The following is a 12,011-nucleotide window of genomic DNA, read 5'->3' on the forward strand; positions in this document are numbered from 1 at the left end:
GCATGACATCACTATCTTTCTGTTTTACTGATAAAAAGTATGATTCGGGGAAAACTGTGGTATGACTCATCTCTTAGATAACTGGAAGAGTATTTTCTGGCAGTCAATACGAGAAAATTCAATACTTGTAATTGCAGATTATCTTCACATGTTCTTCCAAGAAATCAATTGAATTATTTCGATTTGTCTATCCTTGATTTTTCAGATATCTTTCAGAAAAAAATGTCTACATGTGACTTATCCCCTGAGAAGTACATTTTAATTCGAGCATTGTGATATTTTTCAGTTTAACCAAACATAATATTTCGGGCACTATTGGGGCACCGAATTAACAAATCATGAACAGTTGAGCTACCAGCATCAACCGTATCATACTAACATTACAAAACATAAGGATGAAATTAGGTTCACCTTAATATTTAAGGCATTTTATATAACATAACGAGTTCAATTACTGAAATGTATCAAAAATGTTAAACTTATTTATTTTAATTTCAATGTACATGTGAACCAGAAAATTTAAACTCTTAACATTTACACAGATGTAAAGTTGACTCAGGGATGAATTAAGAAGGAAGGATTGAATTTAGAAGAAAGATCCCCAACCGTCTAAAACTCACATTGAACGCACACATTTTCTTGAAATTCTTAAATATCTCGACGGATAAACGTTTATTTCAAAGACAATTTTCAGATGTGTCACCTTTCGGGTCCATGCAAAAATCTCCTTTGCAAAAATTTAAAATAATATACCATAAGATACGCCGGACAGTGCTTATATGAAAAATAAAATTTGTGACGTGTTCAAGACCTATCTCCTGGCATAGGCATGCACGAGAAATGGTGATTTTCTCCTTTTTGACACGAGGCCTTTTCAAAGAATTGCGTTTAAAAACCTTTGTTCGCGCAAATCGTGTGTGGCGCCCCTTGAACGGCCAAAAAAAAGGAATTTCAAAATGTGATCGGGAGCTTTCCGTACTACAAACGTATCATACCCGATCGATTTCTTTTTTTTTGACTGGTAACGAAAAAAAACGCACCAGAGAAAATGTTCCTGGCGAGACCCTGGCTGACCCTTTGACCAGCACGGCGCTCAACGGTCAACACACAACACAACACAATTCTTAAAGACCCAATCTCAGAAAAATCTATTTGGAAGAGAATATTAAAAATCAAACCGAAGAAATCAAAAATATATGAGACGAATTTACAACACGCGATTTTCATATCTCCATGTCAAATAACATGATTTCATAAATATACTAAGTTTGCCAATGATATATTTTGGCCCTGGGATATTTTATATCACATTATGACATCATGGAATATAAGAGCCATGGTGTATTAAATAAAAGTGACTATTTCCTAATAATCATCACGTCGAAAAATGACAAATTAATCATTCATCTCACTGTAAGTAAATACGAAGAAGTAAAAAGTTGTCGATAAAAAAATAATGATGAATAAATTATCAAAAGGACGATCATAGAAAACAGCAAATTATTTCCGTGACTTTTCCGCGTGGAAAATAAAAATTTCCGATCTTTTGAGACACATTCCCCATTCCATTAATTAAAGGAATTTTTTTTAAAATTCAAATTCTCAACCTCTGACGAACCAAGATAGAACTCGAAAGTTTATGACTTGAGAAATGGATTTCCTACCTTTTCCTTGGTGTCTCCTCCTCATTATACGCCTGACTTCTCCGGCCTCGCTGCCCGACTCCGACTCCGAAACTCCAGTTGGCGAAACTTCAAGGTACTTCATGGGCGTCCTCCCTCCCACCGCCATGGCACCCTTCAGCCACCTCTTCTCCTCTTCCATCTCCTCCAAAGAAGGTGTCGGTGGCAGAGGCTTATTGGGCGCCACATCCGTGAACACATCGTCATCTCCGTACAGGAATCCTTGGCCCTGCCCCGTACTCATCGCCCTCTGCTGCCACTCTCTCAACTGCAGCATCCGCATATGTTCCCTTTCCGCCTTTGTCGGGGTCGAATTGGAGAAGCTAACCCTCTTCGGAGCGGCAGGAGCTGAACATACAGAGTCCTCTGATGATGCGGTTATCGTGCCTCTCTTAAATATGGGCACAGGAAGAGTGCTTGTTGACCCGGCCCTCTCTGAAGACAGACCCTTCCTCCCTGGGATCCTTTCACCCGCGGCTATCGTAGTCCTGGCTGGGGCACCTCTCACAAAGAAATTCTCCCTCCCTCCCTGAACAATGGCAGCATTTTGCGGAGATAAACTCCTTGATCGAGGATCTTGGATTCTGCCCGGCATGCTTTGTGCACTTCCGTAATTGGAATCCATACCCATGGCGTTCCTGTGCACTGGCTGGGGCCTGACCGCCAGATTGGCTCTGTCATTGGTCAAAACTGGAGGAGGAGACTGGACCCTACCCACCCCTACTGAGGTACTGCTTGAAGCGTATTCCGGGCTTTGTCTCTGATAATATTGACGCATTGCCTGATATTCTGAAGGAGTGGTTGGGGGAGAGAGAGACCTTACTCTCAATTCTGCGAGCGATCCTCCTGGAGGTGGTACTCCCGGTGGCAACGATGCTACCCTCGGATCTCTAGATTGTGCAAATAAAGGCTGTTTCTTGGTGGATGTGTTTGCGTATGCCATGCAAGCTCGTGGAGGATTTTGTCTCCTTGGCGACCCGCTGCGGTGAGAATGTGGCCCTTGTTTCTCCACAGGTGGCGGAGTGCTCTGTCGTAGGAGTCGCTGAAGGAAAGTTTTGGCGGGCATTTTCTTCTCTTCCTCAGGCGGATTCAGGCATTGCTTTAGGGGGCGATGCTTGTCAACGTGGTCAAATATCCCTTCCGGAGAATGAATCTCTCCGTCTGTCAAGTCATCTCCACTGTGCCTGGAATTCCCTCCACCTCGACTTCTGTTCACAGAAGAGTCGATAGGTGTTGGAGATAAAGAAACTGCGCGCCTTGGATCTCTTTCCGCACTCGAGCTTCTTCTCCTTAGTTTCTCTTCCAAGACTAAAGAAGTGTGAGGTATGCGGGATTGTCCTGAAGTTATTTGAGGAGATGGTGTGCGTAAAAGTCTTGCTGAAGCTGTCTGCCTTTCATCCACATTACTGGTGCAGTTGGTGCTGCTTATGGTGTCACTACCAATAAATGCCGTTTCGATTATTGTTCTCTTCCTCGGACCGGAAACATCAGACTCGCTCCCTGTGCGAGAACCACCCGGACTCAAAACTGACGGTGACGGAGTTGGCGGTGCTGTCAAAGTAGGGCTTACAGTTTCCACCATTATTGTGGGGGATTTCGGCCCAGTTTTACTGATACTCCTAGAAGTCAGACTTGTCGTTCTTACGGATGGAACAGGAGCTACTGGTGGCTTTCCCTTGATACTTTTCGCCCGGTCACTATCCGTATCTACTTCCTGATTTCCTCTTCTTCCTGGAAACTTCCTGAGTTCTACAGCGTCTTCATAATCGTATTCTCCGTCTTCTCCTTCTTCAACTGCTGTATCGCTGCCATCAGTGTCTTCATCTTGTTCTACTATTTTAAGATGCTTATCATCTCCACCGCCTGCAGTGTCCTTCCTTGCTTCAGCCTTCACCAGCTTCTTAAGAAGATCTGCATAAGCGTCTCTCCTCACAGCACTTCTATCGTCTTCATCCAAATTCAATAAATTTCCTTCCTGGTCTACAAGATCGTTGCTTGCCGGACTTTTTCCAGGGCTCTCTTGATCCTTTCCAGACATATTTTGAAAAACTGCATTTGCTTTGGTTTCTCTTTCACTTTTCGCTTCTTGCGCTCTCCGCTCCTCCGCTGCTTTCCTCTTTCGTTCGGCTTCCTCTTCCAGCTCTTTTATTTCCTCCTCGGTTAAAGGTGGTCCAACTCTTCCTCTCCTCTTCTTTACTTCTCTTTTTGGCTTTGGCTGATCAGGGTTTTCTTTAGGAGGTGATTTCTTTTTCTTATTACTGTCCTTAAGCCCTCCCAAAACGGCCATCATGAATCCAATCTTCTTCCCGCTCCCTTTATCAACTCCCTTGGGAGATTCTTTGGTGTTACCATAATGACCCTCATCTTCTTTGGTATCCACTCTATCATCCCTATCTCCTGTTATGTGGTCATGCAGGTCATTTGACCCTAATTCAATGGAGGTGTCAATTTCGTCTTTAACCCCACACTTGGTTCCCTCATGTTTTGCTGACTCTTCTCGTCCCGTCTCGTCAACTTTACTTTCACTATCCTCCTTCCTATTGGCTTTGATTTCTGGCTCTCCTGCAAAATCCTGCTGATCTTTTTGCGGTAGTACTTTTTTAGGTGCAACTTCCAGCCGTCTACTCATGCCATTATCTGGTAAAGTACCCGCAATGTCCATTTCATTGGCAAACAGTTCTTCTCTACGAGCACACAAAAGAAAGGCTCTGTATTCTTCTCCAGCTGGCGAAGAAACACCTTCTGATGTGGTTCCTTTGTCGTCCATTATTGGAATGTGAGGGCTTGGTGCTCTGTCACATTTTATATTTGTACTTTCGGGTACTTTTTTCCTCTCAGCTGGTACTGGTATTCCAGCCTGCCATTGAGAACTGGAGTGCATCAACATCATCCCTGGAACTTCAATACCCTTTTTGGTCTCAACTCCTACAACTCGAGGGGCAGTCGACGCTTCATTCTGCAAGTCTTGTTGTGCGTTTCCATTTTGCTTGTAAGATGCTACCGTTATCGACTTATCCAACATTCTGTAAGTTTTTTGTGTGCTCTCGACAGAGATAGTTTCTTCATTCAGCCAAGTTGATATTTTTTCACGACCATTTTCAATTTGCTTTAACGTTTCACTATCGGTCGGGCAAGGCTTTGGAGCGTAGGTGACCGATGAAGCAGCAGTTAAAGGAAGATCTTTCGGCGGAGTAGCCTTCCGAGTTGAATTCTCAGTTGAAGGTTTGTTTGCCGATACCAAAGCTGTAGCTCCCTGTGTTTGTTCTTCCTGAGAATCAGCCTTATTTATCAAAGACGGTGCAAACTTGTCATCCACTGTCTTGTCTTTTTCACGCATTTTTTCAGTCTTGCTCTTGACATCTGTTTCAAAAAACTGAGCCCGTAATTTACTTTTGGAATCCGTACTTATTTCGGTGGAATAATTTTTGTCGCATATTGCAGCTACTTCCTCATCATCAGTCTTCATAAGTGGATCTACAGGTTTCCATCGTCCTAAATCCAATTCACCTTGTGCTTTGCGACCGCCATCATCTTTGGCAGGAATGGAAGACTGCAACGCTTCTCGTTCTTGTAATACTTCTGGCTGATCCGTGCCTTTGGTTATAGACATTTCCAGACTCTTATTCGTTCCGTTGTAGCAAGAAGCCATTGTGGCTGGTGCCGACGTAGACTTAGGAATTGGCATGGCTTTGAGCACAGGAGACTTGCTGGACTGGAACTTAGACTGCAATGAGTTGACTGTTTCACAGCTTAACGGTAGAAGGTTAGACTGCAAACGATCTATCTGGGATTTACTTTTTTCTAAAGATTCAGCGGCTTCGATTACAGAAAGAGAGTCTTTCTGGATAGTTGAAGTATCTGAAAGACATTCAGAATCTCCAGTTGCCAAACCGTTCGCCTTAATGGGAGAACGAGATACTTCACTCGCCGTTTTGATTGTCTTATTATCTTTTCCGTCACCCAAAGTAAAATCTTTATCGCATTCATTTGGGTTTGAAATATTACCTGAAGAATTGCTTTCATTGATATCTGCTCCGAGGTTTAGTTGATAGTGATCATCTGGTTTTTTTCTCTGACCAGCAGATGAGGAAAATTTAATCTCAGAAGAACTACAACCAATGGTTTCTCGTCCAGCCTCATTTTTTATGAGTGCTCCGGCTACCTCAACATCCTCTCCGCAGACTAGCCGGGGAAATTCCACTTCGGCTACAATACCTGCCCCCGAAGAACTAGAGCTATTGGAAACCTGAGAAAGTAATGTGTTCCCTTTTTCGGCATCCTTCTCTCTTTGGCACATTTTTTGCACGCCGCTGTTAGTAGTACGGCCATGTCTTTCCTTGCCCTTTTTCCTTTCCACGTTTTCCTCTTTTTCGAGAAATTGTACTTTCCCCTCCCTTTCTCTTATAGGTATCCTACTTCCTGTCGTCTCTTTGTCTCTGTCTTCTCTTAGTTCCAATTCATTCACTGGAGAGAATGAAGAGGCACCTTCTCCATTGCTTGATTGTTTCCGCTTGCTATTACCTGAAGTTTCCCAAATAGATGAGCCTCTCTCGAAGTGGAAAGATCTCCTTACTGATGACGTGGGCTTCGGTTGACAGGGAGTTTCTGTTAAATCCGCAGAAGTGCTTGCCTCGAAACTCTTCCGTATCTCCCTCACAGATCTCCTCACCTGAGCGGATTCCGACGACCCAGGTGGCTGGGAGTTAGGTCTGGGAGCACGTTGGAAGGGAGAATCAAGTCCAGGACTTCCAGCACCCCTGCTATTCGATCTCCTGAGGGTGACTTGAGGTTCCTCTTCTTTCATGTTTCTGCGTGTCTCCTGCCTAAGGAAGAGAAAATAGTATATTAAATTTACAATATTTACCCTTATCACTTAACTCATTCAACAAAACTCTACGGGAATATATACCTTTAAAATTTAAAATAAGAAAAATAAGATGATTGATAAATAAACCGGCAAACCCAATTTTTAAAATTAAAATTTGACGGTTTAATAGTGCTACTTTTTCATGCATCCCTATAAATTACCCTATATTATAATCATATAATATAGATATGATACGCATTCAAACATTCCTCATGAATAATAAATAGATGAACAATGAAAAAATGCCAATCAAAACTAAATTCATTTCAATTTAAGATTGAGATAGGTGAAAAAGTAGGAGCCAGACGCAGGTAGTGCCTGCTCTTCTACGAGACGACTTGCAAAGGCGCTTGACCCCAGTGAGTTCCCAGCAATTTGAGTGATACTATCACGTAAAAATACCATTGAGGAAGGTAACGAGAAACCACCTAAACTTTCCATGCTAATACGATGGACATAAAGCACAGTATGAGTCCTATCAACTACGGGATTCAGCCTGCTGGACTGTGTGTCGCGCTCGGAGGCGGAAAACGTAATACTTCCCCAGTCGCAAATTTGCAAAAGCGACGAAAACGGCAGCGCAACAGACACAGAATAGGACCGATCCAGTTAGAACAGGGACTTAGCATATTAGGACAATGTTAAGGAGAGGTAAAATTAAGCAACACAAGGGGGAGATGCAGAGAGGAAAGGTATAATAGCTGTGCTACATGAGATGAAAGGATAGGGGAGATTGATGGAGCGAAAATTACAGAGTAACCTTGAATAGAGAAGGAGGGTGCTAGAAAGGGGTGCCAATAATATTGAACGAAAAGGTAGAAAAAGTGTAGTAAACATAGAACAAGCGAGTGATGGACAATTATGTGTAGAATTAAAAGCAGAACCGACAAACTTGGTAATTTTTCAAGTTTACATACCACGAAGTAATCATAAGAAGGAAGAAGTTGATAGGGAATACGATCAGTTATTGGACATATCGTGGATGTTCCGTAATGTAGACACTAAAGGCAGGAACATAGATTATAATCAGGATGTATTTGTCCGAGGTGTACATTTCGAGAAGGCGTTTGATAGAGTGAATTGGGTAGAATTATTGAATCAATCGTAGAGAATAGGAGTAACTGAAGGGATAAGCGACTAAACCAAAACCTATCCATATCTCCAGACTGCTCGGGTGCGAGTGGTGGATGGGCAGCGTTATGAAAAGGGGTGAGACAGGGGGTTCTATTATGACATATGATTTTCAATAAATGAGACGAGGAAATAAATTAAGAGGAATTAAAATTATATCAAATAATTCCAAATCTGTATATTTTTTAAATATTGCAATCCTAGGATTGATTTACTGCCGCACATATCTTTCCATTCTACGGTATTTGAATGCAAGACAAGGCTGCATATTCTAGGGAGAATAATGTGGTGGTTTCCCGTTGTCTTCCACATCGCAGTACTGCGACCGATACCGCAGACTTCACTCTCACCCGCAGGTGTGGCAGCTGATGCCGGGCCGACCCATTCGGTCTACGCCACCAGTGCCTAATGGTGAAACTGCTGCCTTTCAACATGGGTAAATCAGTATATGTACTTCTTTTATTGTCAATAAAATGATGTCATCAATAATCATATAAAAAGGACGTTTTCATTTTTACCTAGCTTGTTATACGGAGACCTTGTTTAGTGCCCCTCCTTTTTCTTCGGCACATAGCATTACACACCTTCAGAGGTCGATGTCATAGGTCACTTTGCCCCGGACCTCTTCGCATAGAGTGTAGAATATAGACGACGCGCAGCCTCCACAACAAGAAGATGTTTTCAGATGAACAATCTCAATCCTTGGACTTTAATATTTACACAGACGTAAAATATTGTATAACTATATTGTGTAAATATTGCGTATAACTTATATTCATAACGACTAATGCAAACAATTACCATAAATTTAATGATAATTTTGACGGTAATATCTTCACTAAATATTTGCGAAGTTTGTAAACATGATCCGTTGGTAACGAGACTTCCGCGACAACTCCTAACACCCGCGAATTGATATTTCAAGCCCTGCCATTCTGCGACGATGTAACCTAATTTCGTAACAGAGAAAAAAGATAGAAATAAACAATCTGAGATGAAATAAGGAAAACCTTACCAATGCCCGATTCACCTTGTGACTGATTGAATGACTCATGGAAGAAAAATCACATTGAAACCGACACAGAATTCAGGGCAGGTAAAAAAGTTGCCATCGAGGAGATCCCACATACGATCAACTAAAGAGACAAAAAAGAGGGAAGGGATTGCATGGGAAGAAGTGTGACAATTCACCGTGAATCGTGCTAATTGGATCCAATCCCAAGAAACCATAGGAAGCATTGGGCTCGCCGATGTCCCCGACGTCTTCATTAACGTCATTAGTTTAACGAGGTAAAATGATTTTAATAGTTCAAACGAAGTTGAAAGATATATTTTTCTGTTATCAAGATCCAATGAGTGATGATTTAATGAATTTATTCTCGGAAGCTTTCGTGCATTTGGTTCTGACGCTAGTGTACAGAAAGCGTATGGACGCAAGTTAAAAAAATTTATATAATAGTAGGCACCTATTCCGATTAAAAACTTTCATGTATGATGAGTGAGATTTATCGAATCATAAATAAAAATATTTAAAATTTGTAAAAATAAATCGAAAAAAATATATTCCTGTCATGCCCAGTCCACATATTTTAAATGCAAACTTGAAATTTCTTTTTTTTTAATCACTAAAAAATCAATACAGCTTTAATAAATGAAAATAACTGAAATATAAAAAATACATAAAAATATGTTTGTCGCACCCGATCTAAGTATTGTTAATTTAAACTGGAAATTATTTTTTAAAAGAAACTAAAAAAATCAATATGTTTATCTTCATATTCCTTTGTGGAGCTTGTTATTTCCATTTGTATATTTTTAACCATTTAGTTTTATGCGCTTTGATTAATACGATAATCCCACATTGCTACCACATAATCAAAAAAATTCCATTCCCTCACTCTCAACCTTCATATCGGCGGGTGAAAGCTAACCACTGGATTCAATGGGTGGGTTTTATCTTTTTTTGCCTCAATATTGATTCCAATGAGTAGTTCTGGAAAAATTTTCAAGGCGCATAAAGTGAAACAGACAGTTTACTAAAGCACGTTAAATGGATAGTCTGGGTTTTCTGCTGCGTTGGCTCATTTTCGAGAAGAAGTAACGGAAGAATTTCAGGTCGTCTTCAGGCCAGACGAGAATTGGATGTAAAAACATTCTATCCTCCGTCGTTCTCTTAACTGACTATCAAAATACTACTGAATAAGAATATAAAAAAGCAGCATTTCTGCTACTTTTGTTTATGATCTCATTAACTAGTTCATTCTCATTGCTGCTAATGACACCACGTATTTGTCACGGATACATGAAAAATACGTCATTGACAAAAGACGAAAAAAAATCCTGAAGTTTACAATAATTTCCGAGACTTCGGGTAAACACAATATTCAGAGGAGAGTCAATCGCATGCAAAGATTAAAATTTCCTTTTATTTGAGCAATTATTTATTATCATCTAACATTTTTTTCAAAAATAATAATGGGAATTGAAGACTAGCCACTCCACTTCACATGATCGAGATCAGACTACGGAGAACATAGAAATGTTTTCGTAAGGAACGATTTACATAAATATTAAAGTCGTCCGTTAATCATAAAATGATACGCATTTCACACTAAGAAATCAAATGAGAATTTTAGGATTGGTTTTAATAAAACATATTTATCACGTAATGTAGAAAAACACCTCCACCACCTCAACAAAACGGATTTTCCTTCGAAAGTTTTGTGCACAAAGGTAAAAGATACGATATTTACTCGTATATTTACGAGATTATCTACGAGAACTGTTGCATAAATAATTACAAAACATTTTTTTTGCATAGTTAATTGTGAAAATGTTTAATTTTCATCTATTGTTATATTAACTTATCATGTATATATACGACTAATTTCATTGATTTAACTCCAGTATTTCTTCAATAGCAGTCGTTGCCAGTTGAAACATGTTCAGTTCATATACGGCAACAAAGAAGATAAAACGCGAATCTGCATTGAAATGTTTTGCTTGTGCCTGAAGAATCTGTTAACCAGCCTATGTTTATGCAGTGCTACGGGAGACTTTTGCAGAGTCTGTTCCTCTTTAAAGCGCCGCTAGAAGATGGTTTTAATTGTTTAAAGAGGGGAGACAATTTCAAGGGGAGGTGCGCCCGAAGCTCCAGTCTTCTCTCACAGAAATAAACTTTAACACCGCTGTTGCCAAAGAGACATAAGATCGTCGAATAACGCCGTTTGGACTACCAAAAATATTGAAATTTAGTTCATATAACTGTAAATGTAACTACAGGGATATACCGAGAATTCTCAAAGGTCTAATCAATCGCAATTTTCAAAACTGGATATTGCAGTGCGATTATGCACGGCTGAACATCGCAAATATTGTTGCTGAAAATCTCCCTAAAATCAATATCAAAAGTGTTTTTCACCCACCCTACATCCCAGACCTAGACTTTATTGACTTTCTGTTCCCCAACGTGATGAAATACCAGCGCGGAATGTGTTTTTTAACATTAGAAGCAATGGTGAAGGTTTATGAGGTAATTTTTATGGACTATCACCAAATGTATTCCAGCACATCTTCTAAGATTGGGAGAACAATTGGGACAGGCGCAGTGAATCTAACTGAAACCACTTCAAGAAGTCCATCAAAATTTTTTGGATGAGTAAAAGGAATGGTGTCAAAAAAAAATTGATTAATTTTTAAGTTAAAAGCGAACGTACACCATTTGTTAACGCCGCTTTTCATTCAAAGTAAAATCTTGCATGATTAATGAAAGACACCTGCCGGAAAGAGTAGGGTTTTTGATTGACTCATATGCTGCAGGGTCAATGAAAAACCTACTCTTTAAATCCCGCCAAACACAATGCGAAATACTCTAAACACCGCGTTAATTTAACTCACCATCTCTCTCTACCCTCATCCCCTACATATCCATTCTCCACGTTTTATCTACCCGCCTCACCTTTAAATTTATTTTCATTCATTCCATGCAAATTATTTACCATCTATTAGATTAGATTATCGAAACTTGTCTGCACGCAAATGTATATTCGGTATAGATGGAAACCTTCCGTGCTTTATTGTTCTGTAAACCCGTATTGAATAGTGAACATGAGATTGTCACAGTGGAGAAATGCAACCTTTGTCACGATTACCTTAAACAATCGAAAATTTTTATAGTTCTCTCGCATGAAGACAAAGGCTGTTATTAAAACGTATTTTTAGTTCGTATGCTCTTACCCATTGCCGTCCTAAAACTTACGAGTGAAGTTAGACGCGACCAGAAATCTATTTCCCAATACGCTTTCGATGAAAGGTAGAGTAGTAGCCAGGGT

General features: G+C 40.2%; 1 protein-coding gene across 1 annotated transcript in view; it reads right to left on the reverse strand.

Moving 5' to 3' along the window:
* LOC139699861 (titin homolog) overlaps positions 1 to 6,500 on the reverse strand; it is a 271,695-nt gene extending 265,195 nt beyond the window's left edge. The window contains exon 1 of the mRNA XM_071598286.1: positions 1,665 to 6,500. Within this exon, the coding sequence (XP_071454387.1) occupies positions 1,665 to 6,486 (4,822 nt within the window). The 5' untranslated portion in view covers positions 6,487 to 6,500. The remainder of the gene's footprint in view (positions 1 to 1,664) is intronic.
* Positions 6,501 to 12,011: the final 5,511 nt, after the last annotated feature.

Source organism: Hetaerina americana, unplaced genomic scaffold (assembly GCF_022747635.1).
Source record: "Hetaerina americana unplaced genomic scaffold, ioHetAmer1.1.p SCAF_94, whole genome shotgun sequence".
NCBI classification, from domain to species: Eukaryota; Metazoa; Arthropoda; class Insecta; order Odonata; family Calopterygidae; genus Hetaerina; species Hetaerina americana.